At 42.7% G+C, this 15,175-nt stretch overlaps 1 protein-coding gene across 11 annotated transcripts in view; it reads right to left on the bottom strand.

Moving 5' to 3' along the window:
- PPFIBP2 (PPFIA binding protein 2) overlaps positions 1–15,175 on the bottom strand; it is a 143,489-nt gene that overhangs the window by 47,269 nt on the left and 81,045 nt on the right. For 9 of the 11 annotated variants that reach the window (XR_004053549.1, XM_030917588.1, XM_030917579.1 and 6 more), the window contains 2 exons: positions 12,304–12,417; positions 96–227 (listed from right to left, as the gene is read on the bottom strand). Coding sequence is in view for 10 of the 11 variants with exons in the window: in XM_030917588.1 (XP_030773448.1) it covers positions 96–227; positions 12,304–12,417 (246 nt within the window). In the remaining variant the exon portion in view is untranslated. Of the gene's footprint in view, positions 1–95; positions 228–12,303; positions 12,418–12,603; positions 13,406–15,175 lie in introns of those variants that run through there. The other 2 variants (XM_030917584.1, XM_030917585.1) reach the window with 2 other exon arrangements.

Below are 15,175 nucleotides of genomic sequence, written 5' to 3'. Positions count from 1 at the left end.
ATAGCTTCCAGGCTGGGAGTTGACAAGACAGCCTAAATTCACATTATGACAGCCTTCCCAGGTCTGAGCTTAAGACAATACAAGTTCACCCTCACCTCTGCTTTTCTCTGCTTCTCCTCCTGCTCTCTCTGCTCCTTCTCCATGCCAACAAGCTTGAGCTTCAGCTCAGACACTTCAGTCATCAGATCAAGCTTCTGGGTCTCAAGAGATGTGCGGCTTAGCAGCTCCTGCAAGCAAAAACAGATCTTGAAATCAGAAACCACCATGGCAATAAGAACAGCTCTGGCTTCATCTATAGCACATAAGGCAATACCTAAATTGTGTGTTCAACAACACAGAATTGAGACCGGTACATATGAGTCACAGGCCTATTATGGACGGGCCTGGGCTGACGCTGGGCTACTCAGGAATAGCACACCCCCAATACCACCCACTGTGCTTTGATAGACAAGGTGAGTTACATTTCTCAAATATGTTTGCCCATAGAGACCATTATTCATTATTTCCATGTAGAGAAAAGTGAATGGATACTTTCAAAGAACCAAATTTATCAATTTTTTTAAAAGACAAAGCAGCAGGTCCTCTCTATCAAAACAAACAAAAACGCTTAACAATATATTTTTTTCAAAGCCAAAATTTCTAGATCACTTTCTGAGCCCAACCAATATTCAGCCCAATCTTCAACATGTTTGAATACAGGACTTCACTGCAATGAACCCAGACAGGAGCTAGAGCACAAAGTAGATGTTCAAAGAGTATTGAATGATTACATATGAATCTTATGTGAGATGGATCTTTCCTAGGCTATTCCAAAATTATAATCTGGCCACTCTGGAATGTAAATAAGAAGATGGTTCTTTCCCAATTGTGAGGACAGACCAGGAAGCTTATTACTAGTCTTGCCATCACTAGAACAGTAGCAGACTATAACCAAAAAACCCAGGTCTTTGACAACAAACCTGTCACTAATAAAAACACTTAATAAGCATAAACAAGGTAAAAAATTAAGATGATAGACAAGACACCCACTTAGAACTAATATGATTACAAAGGACCTCAAAAAACAGGAGCATTTCCTAAAGTCCAGGGCAACATATTTTTCCATTGGCAAAGGGCAATGTCCTGTAAGGTCCAAAATCCTGGCACATGGTAGACACTGGCTACACAGGTTGTGGCAAGAATAGACACAGCAACCAGGAATAGCAATGGGCCAAATGAACAGAAGAATATGCAATATCCTGCCATGGTTTGACCATTTTGTATCATCTTGGGCAATCCAAGCTCAGCACAAGAATGGCAATCTCAACACTCTGACTCAGCCACTACGAGGTCACAGATTTGGAACTGTCCTCAGATCATGAATCAAACCACACAGGACAGAAATTTTTGACTTGGAATACATGATTCCCCAGGCCAACAGCCTGGGAAACAGCCTACCTGGGAAAGGCAGGCAACAAACTGTTCATCTGCTGGTCTGAGGGGATGGGTATCTATCTAGAAGCCCAGCAACTCAGCATAATAAGCTCCCCAACCTCTGGGACTAAGGAGGCCAGCTCTTCCTGGACCAGCCAGACTGGAAGCTGGCTCACAAGGCAGAGGCAGAGCACTGCAGCCAGAGCACAGGCTACTTGGCCAATAGGAGTCAGCCAGATGAGTGTGTCCAATGCACTGGAGAACTGAAATATTTTGAGTGCCTCTTCTGTACCAGAGACTGCTGGTGCTTTTGTATACATCTTCTTAATAAACCCTCCCAGTGAGTTGGCAGTAAATATTATCCCAACTCTACAGATGAGGAAACAGGCCAAGAGAGAGTATGTAAATCTTTTGGCCAAGGACACAAGCCAATCAGCAGCCAAGTTTTTTTTTTTTTTTTTTTTTTTTTGAGATGGAGTTTCACTCTTTTTGCCCAGGCTGAAGTACAATGGCACGATCTTGGCTCACCACAAGCTCCACCTCCCGGATTCAAGCGATTCTCCTGCCTCAGCCTCCCGAGTAGCCAGGATTACAGGCACCCACCACCACACCCAGCTAATTTTGTATTTTTAGTAGAGACTGGGTTTCACCATGTTAGCCAGGCTGGTCTTGAACTCCTGATCTCCAGTAATTCACCCGCCTCAGCCTCCCAAAATGCTGGGATTATAGGCGTGAACCACCACGCCTATAATCCAGCCAGCAGAGTTAGTTTTCAAACAAAACTCTGTTTGATCCCAGAACTCATTTTAGTCTATTGTATCACACAGTTTCCCAAACAGAGAAAGAAGTCCAAGCATTTTAAGAGACATTTAAAAAAATATGCTAAAATAGGCAATCAACAAACATTCAGTGAGCCCAGGAAATGTCCACTCAAATTGCCAAGATTTCATTGAGCACATACTACCTATCAGGGCCTAGTGCTAAGGCTATGCAGGCCACAAAGGGCCTTAAGCAGTTCTTCACTGAGTGTGAGGGAACACACAAGTTCTCTGAGTCTTGAGTACATGAGTATCTCAAGATGTAATCATCGCCCACACCACCTATTCTCTTCCCCTTCTTTCCTTTCCCTACCTCCCTCTCTTCCTTTATTACCTCATTCTCTAGTTCTCCATCCTTCTGCCTACCCAGCTTGTTCCCAAAATGTTTTTAGGTAGTTTGCAAAATAGATATTTTCAAGTTAAAAAATAAATCATAAAAATTAAAGCAGGTAGGAAAATAAGTTAAAGTCAGAGTTACAGTCAGTAGAAAATCTATGCCATAAACTTCTATAAACAGCTAGAGATAGACTATAATGTACGCGTGAGCCTCCCAGCTGCCAATGCAAAGGGGAAAAGGAACAAGTGTACAGGTCAAGGTCCACAAGAAAATGTCTTTAGACTACTAAGATCTCAGGGGAAAAACATCCTCCATGAGACTTCATTCTTTCATTCAACAAATATGTTTTTAAACACCTACCAGATGCCATTGCCTAGACACATGACAGTTACTAATAAAACAAAGCCCTTGTTGAGTACTTGAACATCTTAAGATGATGCTCAGCCTGGGCACAGTGGCTCATGCCTGTAATCCTAGCACTTTGGGAGGCTGAGGTGGGTGGATCATTTGAGCCCCCAGGAGTCTGAAATCTGCCTAGGCAACAGAGTGGAACTCTGTCTCTACAAAAAAAAAAAAAAAAAAAAAAGCACCCGTGGTGGCATGGGCCTGTAGTCCCAGCTACTTGAGAGGCTGAGGTGGGAGGACTGATTGAACCTGGGAGGTTGAGGCTGCAGTGAGCTGTGATCATGCCATAGTACTCCAGCCTAGGCGACAGAGTGAGACCCTGTCTTAAAAAAAAAAAAAAAAAAAAAAAAAAAGATATTTAAGTTTTGTCTTCTGATCAGCATTCAAAATATTGCTTTGACATGATTTTTAACAGTTTCACAATATATCTCTTTTGAAAGCTAAGAGTCTACTCTGCTTCCATCATGGCCAAAATCCCTATTTTAACTACCAGGTTGTGATTGGTCATACCAATGTTCCAGCTGATGAAGACAGTATTTTCACTAGTTCCAACAGCCATTCCAATTGGTCATGCCAGTGTTTGAATTAGTCACACTAACATTCCAAATAGACATTCACAATTGGACACACTAACATTTTAATTAGAAACCTGAGGTTGTGGCCGGGCGTGGTGGTTCACGCCTGTAATTCCAGCACTTTGGGAGGCCAAGACAGGTGGATCATGAGGTCAGGAGATCGAGACCATCCTGGCTAACACGGTGAAACCCCGTCTCTACTAAAAATACAAAAAAAACTAGCCGGGCATAGTGGTGGGCGCCTGTAGTCCCAGCTACTCTGGAGGCTGAGGCAGGAAAATGGCGGGAACCTGGGAGGCAGAGCTTGCAGAGAGCCGAGATCATGCCACCGCACTCCAGCCTGGGCGACTGAGCAAGACTCCGTCTCAAAAAAAAAATAAACCTGAGGTTGCTTAATTTCATATAGTTCACTGACAATAGAATATTACTTATCCTCTTCAGCTTATATCGATTAGCATGTGCTTCTACCTTTCATGATCATCTTCCCCTTGTCCCTGTCATAATTACTGTTCTAGTCCCTAAACTCAAAATCAGCCTTCAACAAACTTATCCCAGTCCAGCTCTACTTCCCCATCTCCAGATCCAGCAAGGCCCTTAGCCACTATTATGAACTGTGATCTCTAAAATGTGTGTTTTAATAGGAGTTAACTTATCCTACATCCTCAACTGCTCCTTCTACTTCCAACATAAAGTGAATCTTGTGTTTTCAACAATATTACACATTCTTCCCAGTCATTTCACGTGGAGACCACTCAGCTTCCACCAACCCAACTTACAGAACATTGTGCTCCCTATATTCCAGGGCTGCTTCCAACCCACTATTTGGCCCCCCGACCATCCACATCTATCCTCCTATTGTAAGGCAGTGCTCTTCACTTATACCACATTCTCCCCAAACCAAAGGAACTAACCCGCTTCCTTCAGGGTTTTGTCTTGATCAACAGATTTTCTACCTACTTTAGGCGCATTCTGCCTCCTCAATAGCTTCCACATCCTTGTTATTAATTTTTCCATTCAGCATCCACTCTGGCTTCACATTCTTTGACCTCAGCTCCAATAGGCTTTGCTTTCCATTTTGTTCAGCTTCTCAGCAGCACAGTCACAACTTGGATCTCACGTGTATCCAGAATGTGTTTGCTTTGCTTCTAAAATCTTCAGCTCTGAAATTCTCTCTGGCCACAATCTTCTGACCTTTCATCTGTCCCACTTGCTCACTCAACCTCTAAGTTTTTCTGTGGCCACTAGTTACTTAGTAACTCTATTTTCCTGGTTTATCAACTTCCTTGAAGCAACATTATTCGCCTTATCTACTCTGTACCTTGAGGTGAGTCATTTCAATTGTATTCATACCTACAGCAGAAAATCCTCATGGGATCTCAACCCTGTACCAGGCCTTGTGTGCATTTGTTAGTCTTTTGTCTGTGATTCCACTCTCCACAGCTTAAAAACTGCTAGTGAAAGTAACTTGATGCCAGTTGGTTTCCGTACAAATTTATGCTATCTAATTACAGCTGATCTTCCAATACTGCCTGGCAAAACTTGTGTTTGTCTCTGGCCGATTCCTTTCAGGAACTGTTCCAAGTCTTTTCTGTTCTGCTCAAGCCCTAAACCCCTACCATGTCCCCCTCTTCTCAAATAATCTCTCCTCATATTTGCTGAAAAGATAAAATGCATCTGTTCATTGAATGTAAGTTATATTTCAAAGTTTCCTAGCATCATCTTTCATTCATATATCTTAAATCCCTGTCTAGAAACAGCAAGCCCATAGTTCCTTTCCAAGGATAAATTGCCACAATTGCACATTGCTATCTTTTCTGCAGGCTTCTTTCACCTTTGAAAACTGTTCCCTAGCTCAGAACACTTCCAGGTGCATATAAAAAGTAACCATCAAAGGATATAATGCTTCCAGAATTTGTTCCTGAATTGTCCCTGACTGACCTTCCCATTTCTGGCTATTTCTCAGCCTCCTGACTCTTCATACATCCCCATACAACTTGATAAACTTTATGGCAACTCCCTGGTCAACCAGCGGCCTTTGGCCCTGTTCTCTGAGTTCTGGTCCTGTTTCTCCCTCCAGCTGGTAACTCAGAATGGCTCCTGCTCACATGGTCCTGGACTCTCCCTCACTTCCGTACTGCTTTTGAGCAAGTTCCCACCAAGCTCTGTGCTACGCTAGGTTAGGGCCATCAATCATCCCCTCTGGCAGGCATTTAATCTCTCCCTAACCATCAGCTCCCATTCCTCAGGCTATAAATATGATCAAATTTCTGACATTCTAAAGAAACTTCCGTCTTGACCTTGCCCTCAAAGCTACCACCATCAACTCCCATGTCCTCTTGCTGGACAGATGCATGTGTGTGTGTGTGTGTGGATGGGTGGGTGAGTAGGTATGAGGTGTGTGTGTGTGTGTGTATGGGTGGGTGAGTAGGTGGGTGGGTGTGGGTGCATGTGGGTGTATGTGTGTCACTCCTCAACAAGATTTCTGCCTGCCTGAACCTGGCTTTTGCCTTCACTAACTAGGGCACAGAAATAGTCCTGGAACCAATGTACAAACTTTGAGATGCAGCTTGCATTTCTCATATCTTAACTGTCTCGCCCTTCATCCATTCAATGTAAGGTACTCCTAGCCACCCCATCTTCCTTGCTTCAGGTTTTCCTGACCTTTCTTTTTTCTTCTTCATCTCCTTTGCTGGCTGCCTTTATTCTGTCTATCCTGTAAGGAAAACATTCTTGGAACCCTTATTCTCATTCTCAAGACTGGAGTGAACTGTGATTCAGGCTGTCTGGAGCATTCACATCCTTGCCAGGCAATGCTTGCCCCCTGCTGAAGGCTTCCTGACCTTCAGGGTGGAATCCTGTTGGAGTCATGCAGCTACTGCAGTGTATGAGGAGGAAGTTGAGGGGAGGCAGTGAGCTGAGGATAAGGGGCAAAGGCTTCACAGGCGGCATTCTGCTCTGCTCTCAATTGTTTGAAGGTTGCCTGTGCAAATGAGGAGGGAGGTGGTCTGGGGGGGGGGGTGGTTTGTTTTACTCACTGTGATGGACCATGAAACTGGGTAATAAATGTTTAGAAAAAAATCAATGGACAAAACTGCCACTAACCTTTTCAGAAGGACAAATACTTCTTCTTTCTAAGAGATGAAAGAAAGTTTATATCTCGGAGCAACTCACCATTTCCTTTTTCCAAAACTCAGGTTCTGACTAAAGCTGAAAAAAAGAATTTGCCTTTCAACCTATTCTCTCCTTAAAGGGCCACATCTTGGAGCAATTACCTCTATCTTTAAGTGTGGAATATAACCCAGGGAGTTACTGACCAATGACAGAGGACTGCAGCCAGACTGGCAACCTGAAACCAGAATGAAAGAGTGGGCCATGGAAAGGCATGAAAGGAAAAATAAGTCTCTTTGCCCTTTGAAGTAAAAGGCCCAGGTCTTGCAGGGAAGTCTCTTTCATGAGTAACACTGTGCAGAGAAGAGGTGCTTGTAGTCAACTCGAGTTTGAGTACAGACTCAGTCCTCACTAACTCAATCATCTCTCTGAACCTCACTCTTATCTGTAAAATGCAGTTAAAGTATCTACTTTGCCCTGTAGTCTGGATACCCAACATCATATTGGATAAGCATGAAGAAACTCATTAGCTCATAAATCCCCAGAGGGAATTTTAGGGAATATTTGAAAAATTCCTGTTTTCTTCATTTCTGAATCAGTGTCTTACCCACCTCAGAGAGATCTGTGTTCCCACTGGAACATGTACACAGCTCTGTTTAATACTCTCTTTGAGAGAGAAATACCTGCTTAAAGGCGCTCCTGGGAAATTTACCAGGCAGCTATTAGGCCTATGTCTTAGGCCCACGACCTCCTGCTCAGTGTCTTGACTCACAATGCCCATCTGTGTGATAGCTCGTGCTTAATAACACTGGAATAACTTTACTATAACTCTGAGAAGTAAGAAGTGGGCAATACAGAGTCCATATTGTTGTCCTCAATCTCTACTAGTAAGAAAACAGGTGCACTGACTTTCCCAGATCAACAGCAAATAGCGAATCTACAGAAACTCATATCCATGAACTCTTAATCCCCTATATTTGTCACTCCCCAACCTCACCTAAAAGTCAACAAAATGAAGTTGCCTAAACCCTGAAGCTCTGGCTCAGTAGGGAGGATGGAAATAGAGGCTGGTGTTGTCCAAGATTTCCCAAAAGCAGGATTATGTCCTCACAAGGTTTGCATCCTTACTTCCTCCCCACGGTGCTCCCTTTCCCTGTGTTGTTTTGACACTGAACATTGTTTCTGTTTATATGGATTATATCTGTAAATGGCCAGTCTCTGGAAAATGCTCCATTTGGCCACCAGCTCCATGTAAAACCTCTTATCCACTGAGTAGCATCAGCTTCTTCCCAGAGATCCTCTTCCTCTAGAGAAGGGTGCAGAACCTACTAGACCCCAGTGAGCTCACAGTGGCTACTTTAGAAAATGCCACCACGGGCCTCAAGTATATCACAGACCAGGGAAACCCTCCCCATGATACAGAGATTTTTGTTGCCAGCATAGTTTGAGCCAGTCACGAGAACATCGCTGGTCCGTGCCTGAAACCCTAGGGTACAATTCTGGGCCCTGGCCTCTGATAGCCTCAGTGTGCAGCTGAGCAATGCCTTGATCTGCTTAAGGACCAAAGAGGCAGGGCCCAGTGCTGTGAGTTCTACTTTCAGGCTCAGACAATACCAGACCAGTGAAAACTGACACGGATTGTCCCTCCCTTAAAGATCCTTTTGAGAAATGTCTCTTCATTTTTTTTTTTTTGAGTTTCATTCTTGTTGCCCAGGCTAGAGTGCAATGGCGTGATCTTGGCTCACTGCAACCTCTGTCTCCTGGGTTCAAGTGATTCTCCTGCCTCAGCCTCCCAAGTAGCTAGGATTATAGGTGTGTACCACCACACCTGGCTAATTTTGTATTTTTAGTAGAGACAGGGTTTCACCATGTTGGTCAGGCTGGTCTTGAACTCCTGACCTCAAGTTATCCGCCCACCTCGGCCTCCCAAAGTGCTGGGATTACAGGCGTGAGCCACAGTGCCTGGCCAAGAAACGTCTCTTCTTAATGGGGAAAGTTTCCTGGGCAATCCAGACATGCTCAGTGAGTCTAAGACCACATCTGACTAGGTGCTTCCATAGGCAGTCCTGAGAGATGCTTGTAGCTGTCTATACAGACAGCTACAAGGTATGTCTATATGTCTGTGTTGACAGCTATGAGATGCTTGTAGCTGTCTGCTTGTAGCAGTCCTGAGAGATACTTGTAGCTATCATATACCCTTCCCATCCCATATCCTGCCATGGGCTGCAAAATAGAAACATTATTTTGCCCTGAAAAGTGTTCATAATCTAGGTGGGCTCATGTGGACCTGCCCCTTTGCTGGCTCTGGTTGGTTCTGGTTTGCCTGTCTAACCCCAAGAGAGGTCTTTTTGCTCTTTCTGGAGGCTAGGTGAGTTCATGTGTAGACAAAAATAGATACGAGTTGGGAGGTCAGCCTTGAGCAGGGACAGGCTGAGGATGTGGCTGGGGATACAATGAGTACACTGTTCATGAACTGGGTAGGGAACTAACTCCTCATCTCTTGTGCTCCTGGAGGGAGGTTGACATTGGTCAAGAGAACACTATGGAGAGAGAGAGCTCAACTGGGGTTCTTGGAGCCCCTCTAAGCACAAAGTTTGGGCTATGCTCATTGCTTTGGCTTTCCCCAAGTCCCCCTAGAGTTATTCCAGACTGTGGAAGGGGCCAAGTCTAGAGCAGAGGTTGCAGATTAGAGGCCTGCAGGCCAGGCTTGACCTATAGGCATGTACTGTATGATTCACACAGCATTTTAAAAAACTTAAATTAGCTGCTAATATTTTAAAAGCAGACGTCTTTAACTCTTTAAATCTGGATTTTGAGTCTTGTGAAAAATGAGAATATCTAGCATTACTGGGCCTAAATGGGCAGTCAACTGGAGTAGAACAGCAGCTGCTGCCTTCAGACAGGATGTCTTCAGCCTGCAGGGTTATCAGGAGTAGCAAACCCAGAGAAAGCACCTTATCTATAGGCAGTCAGAAGGGCGCATGCTGAGACAGTGAAAGGATTTCCTTTAGAGCCTTTGAGCAGCAGGCTCGCCTTGGCTCTGGGCAGGAATGGTTTCTGAGGCTGGCAGAAAGAGGCAATTGTTTGTCTCCATTCTCTGCCTCTAGGCCATGAGTCATTCTTGCTCCTACCACCAGAAGCCAAGGGCCCTGCAGCCCAGGATATCTCAGTCAAATCAGGCAAGTGTTTGCCTGTCCCTAGCTCAGAGAATGCATACATAGTCCAGCCAGAGATATTGCATCAGCACTGTGGTGCAAGAATCAAGTGTCTTCACAAACAGCATCAAACAGATGTCAGGAAAGCAACAGCATGTGTGGCCGAACATTCAACTTTGGATTTAGATCTGGGAACTCAAAAGATCTCAAGCTGTGGTGCCACCCAGCCCAGCGAACACATGAGTGGGAGATGAGGCTCAGATGTGTCCTATGGCTTGAACTCAATTTGTTAAGAAAGGAGCACTGCACACTGCTATCATTTTACCCTTGACAATCTGAGAGAACACAATGAAAGCTTATGAGCAGAAAAATAACTTGGTCAAGCTCAGGAATCTTTGAAACTCAGAAGTGGCTACCATACTCCAAAATATGCCAGGTTAAGACATCTATTTGTATGGCGCATGGTACCACATGCCCAATACCAAACCCATAGCACACAAGAAAGAGGATTTAGAATAAACAGAATAAAAAAGGTAACTGAGCTTATGATTTTTTAAAAAGTCTAAAATGGCATCCATGGGATGATGCTTAGAGGAACTAGACAGCCTCTCCCCAAGTGGTACAGGGCATCACGATCAGACTCCTTGTCACAGACACTTTGACAATGGAGCAGAAACACTGCCATGGAGAGCTATGCAGAGGAGGCTCAGCAGCACGGGCAGTCAGATAACTCAGGCACTACAATGCAGCTATTCTCTGACCTCTGATTATGTGGTTACTATCCCAGCATAACCTTCCTGAAACATCAACCTTCTGATATGTTCCTTTCCATATTCAAATGTTCTTGATCTCTTTCTGGATTGTTTACACCATTCCATCATCTTCCTCCCTTATCCTTCTCACCTCAAAACCACACCTTGTGCAGACTTGAAAACACAATCTAGTAGGTTGTTTTCTGCACTCTTTCTGAAAATACTTTCATCGTTTGAGATTTTTTTCCACCAGGCTATTTTCTTTCCTGGGTCTTCAAAAGAAAGATTCAATTAGGAAAAAAAAAAAAAAAAAAAGAAAAAAAAGCCTCAATTCCTCTTGCTAGTCAGATTTTTAGGGAATATAATGAACAAGAGATATGGCACACAACCTAAGTAGAAAATCAAATGGAGCCAAGAATGTGGTAATTTATTAATTAGCAATGAAAAGATAACAAACAAAAGTTCCTGAGCCATTGGAACTGGTTTTTATGAAGACATATATATGAAAACACTGACTTACATTTATATAAAGTTATTCAAAGGCACTCAAACTAGCAAACACCAGAATTAAGATGTTTATCATGTGACCAAAGGTAAAATGCAAAGCCTGTGTTCACCAGTATGCTGTCAAGAAACAATCTGAGTCTTATGCTGATCATGACAATTAAAAAAAAATGCTAGTGCTTTTGGGGGAAAGATTGTAAGTAGTCCTCTAATTGAATCCACTCATTTTAAGGACCAAACTTTTGTTCTTTAAGTAATTGTGAACACCTTTTATGTGCCAAGTACTCTGCCAGGAGTTATAAGGCATATACACATAAACTTCAGTCATTGTTTAATTTTCAAGATAACTTAAAATGTAAGAATGATTTAAGGAAAATTTAAAATTAGATATATTAATACAGTTCATTTAAAAACCTAATTAGCTTCTCAACAAATTCTGAAGAGTTTTGATACAATAAAAATTCAACACCCCTTCCTAAAAAATTGTAGCTCATTATTTACAATACAGAAAAAGTATTTAAGAATTGAAAAATAATTAAGTCAATTCTGATACTTTTACTAAGAAAATCTAAGTGATAGTAAAGATGACAATACAGCAAAAATTTAAAATGGGAAAATTATATGATATTACGCATACAAAATCAGAGGACTAAATTGCATATCTCTTGGGACTACAGATTTGGAAAGTACATGTATACACATAACATAAGGACAAAAAGAAAACAAGGAGAAGACATTATTTGAATGGTAGGGAACAGTTTAATATTTTTTCATTTTGATATCTATTAAATTATATTAAAATGTTATTTATGTAGTAATTTTTATTTAAAAAACTATATAGAGTAGGAAGAGGTGGAGTGGGATGGGAAAGGGGCATAGAATCAGCTGAGAATTGACTTTCTAAAACTCCAGATGGCACCCACAGGATGAGGGTGAGGCCCCCAGCTGAGGGCTCCCTCACTGCACCAGGTCTGGGGAAAGTGCTATCTGGGAATCTGTCTAACCAGCTCAGCAGGTTATTCATCTCAGGGCAGCCCTTCCTTTCCCTACCCCCTCTGCCACCCTCAACGTTCAGGTTGGTTTCACTTGCTGTATAAACACTATACACTGAGCAGCCAATCCCGCCTCCAGGCAGGATGGGAAAGACAACAGCGAGAGCTGTAGCCTGGGCACACAAAGGGGCTTCAGCACATGAGCTGCTTCAGAACCCAAGGGCCTCAGAGCACCCGCCCTTACCTGTTGAAGCATCTCTTCAGCAGCATTGAGTTTCACCTGGTGTCCTTCCAGACACACTTCCAGGTCTCGAATCTTCTCTCCCTGGGCTTCTACTTGGTCTGTGAGGACACTCACCTGTTCCAGGAAATAAAGCAATGGTGGAGGACCAGGGACTTGACATGGTGCAGGAAAGCTTCCCCACCGCAGGGGAGCCGTGAAACCTCACCACTGACTCTTACACACAGGGAACAGTTTTGCTTTTTGCTGAGTGGCGGGTGGAGGAAGTGCCCTGAATGAAGGCAGCTCCAGTTAGATTCTTACCTTACCAGGGAATCTCAGCCACTGCTCTGATGACATGGGTCACGTTTACTGCTCTTGACAGACTCAAGAGTAAAACACCCAACAGCCACAGAAGCTGCCTCTGGGCTGGACTCCTGCTCCTTATTCCTTTTCCAGAACAGCCCCAACATCAAGGCACATCTCAGCTGGCTTCTCAGGAGTTCTGCAACCTCATGTGGAAGAGCGTTCCAAACTTCATGGAAACTAACCAATGACCTTACCTCTCTCATAAGGGTGTGAGGACTGCTCACCTATCAGGCGAGTGTTTTGTTGCAATTAAGGAATGTGGGCTGTAAAGGGCATGTATTAGCGCTGACAAAACTTGGCTCCAGAAAGGTTTTTGTGCTTCACAGGCCAAAACATGACTCTAAGTCATAAATATAGAGAAGCTACATTACACATACGGTGGCAGGAACAAAGTCATCTTTCTGAAGAATGCTGAGAATCTCTATTGAAAATATTAATTAGTAAAAACTCATTTACAGGAAGTCATTCAAATTATGCCCTAACTATATATTAACAATGGTTTTCATAGCCTTCTCTATTAGCAAACTGCCCCAGGATCCTTTTTCTTTATTAAGAGATGGCTCAAAGCAAGAAGAAAGAGAATGAGTGTCCTCCCCAAAGTGAAGAAATTAACAGTTGATAAACTGAGATCCTTTCAACCTTTTTGGTTAGAGTCATTGCCATTTACATATAGATTATCCGGAATTATTTCCCAGTCTGTAATGGAATAATAGATGGAGCATGAGTTGATGTAATTCATTTATGAGTGTTTAAATAAACTTTCTGAATTATAAAGTGCCTGTTTAAAAAGGAACTAATCTAAATTAATATGTCTACTTTAAGATCTCCATTTTTATTTTCCCAAACGATGAATGAATTATTGAAACATATTCCTGGAGTCGACACATGGTTAACATTCCACTTTTAACCAAAAAATCTGTTAAAAAAAAAAAAAAAGGCTCTATCAACTTGGTCCACCTTACACGCAAACCTTTGTGGGTGGGTGTTTGTTTATTAATCCCTGTGGCCCAACACTCTCAGCCATCCTGAACTAACTCCACTTTCAAAAGGGCAGGACTCTCGGGGTGGGCTCTGTTCGCTGGAATCTAGAGTTTCTGTTTGTGAAGGATGTTTTCTGGTTAATCTTATTATGAGGGTTAAACATTTCTATGGTCTATACCATGCCTTGAGACCATGTGTTGGTGATACTCAAGGAATTATAGGATCTCTAGCATTCTGTAGCTAATTGTTCAGCTCCAGGGGCCTTCTGAATCTCAAGGCTGATTCTAAGTATTACGAATGAAGGGATGTAGGAAATCCAGACAAAATACATAAAGGTCCTAAAATGTGACCTTCGTTCACTAAAAACAACTATTTTTGAGACCCTAATAGATGCTAGGCATAATTTTAGGTACTGGAGGATACACAAGTTAAAAAAAAAAAAAAAAAGGATGAAAATCCTTTTCTTAAGGAGTTACATTATAATGAAGATATAAGAGATTTTGGTTTTGTTTTTAACTAATCCTAGAAACAAAGTATTTTGTTATGTGTGATTTGCCTTTTTCTACGAGTAGAACCAGGAAAACTTTCCGGGCCAAGGACTCTAAATTAATTCAGTCTGGCTAAGCTGCTGTGTGCATTAAGCAAGAGGCTCTACCCTGCTGAGAATCTGCCTAACCAGCTCCACTGGGCCACTACAGAACAGGAGTGATCACGTAACAGATACTCCTAGAGTCTGCCCATAAGCTCCCAGTAGAGTAGAAACCACTAGGGTCAACTTCTGACTTTACTGGCAAGCAGCTTCCCAATTGTGTTAGGATTATTTAAATGGGGATTATTCAAGAATTCAGAATTTTAGAAAACTATGAATGTGAAAGGCAGCATTATTACACAGGACTTTAAAAAATTAAATTGTAATCCTCTCTAAATAGGAATGTGCTATTTCAATCATGAAGGGTCCTGGTTCAAAAGTTTGCAATGTCATACTGTTTGCTGCAAAATCTTACACTGGATACTCTTTCATTAATCATGTCATTGGGATAAGAGTTTCAAATTACATATCCCTCAAACATCTGTGCTACAATGTGCTATTCAATCTGGCCCCTGCTACCTCTCTAAAACGCAGCTTGCACCACACTTTTGGGCACAGACTCCAGGCACAATGGCCCCTTGCTATTCTTCCCACACCCCAAGCACACTCTTGCCCCATTGTGTGGGCTGGACTGACCACCTGCTCTGCCTGGAATGCACTTCTCCAGGTATCTGAATGGCTCCCTGCCCGGCTTCCTCCTGTAAAGGAGATCTTCCTTTTACTACACAATCCTCATCCTGCTTTACTTTTTTCCAGAGTTCTTACCAGTGCCTGAAATAGTTTATGTATTGGCTTATTGTCAATTCACACTCTCCTTTTTGTTTTCTTTTCTCTTTTTTTTTTTTTTTTTTGAGATGGAGGCTCGCTCTGTTGCCCAGGCTGGAGTGCAGTGATGCAATGTCGGCTCACTGCAACCTCCACTTCCTGGGTTAAATCAATTCTCCTACCTCAGCCTCC

This window comes from Rhinopithecus roxellana, chromosome 15 (genome assembly GCF_007565055.1).
Source record: "Rhinopithecus roxellana isolate Shanxi Qingling chromosome 15, ASM756505v1, whole genome shotgun sequence".
NCBI classification, from domain to species: domain Eukaryota; kingdom Metazoa; phylum Chordata; class Mammalia; order Primates; family Cercopithecidae; genus Rhinopithecus; species Rhinopithecus roxellana.
Note: the sequence above shows the minus strand (reverse complement) of the source record. Positions and strands in the feature narration are given on the sequence as shown.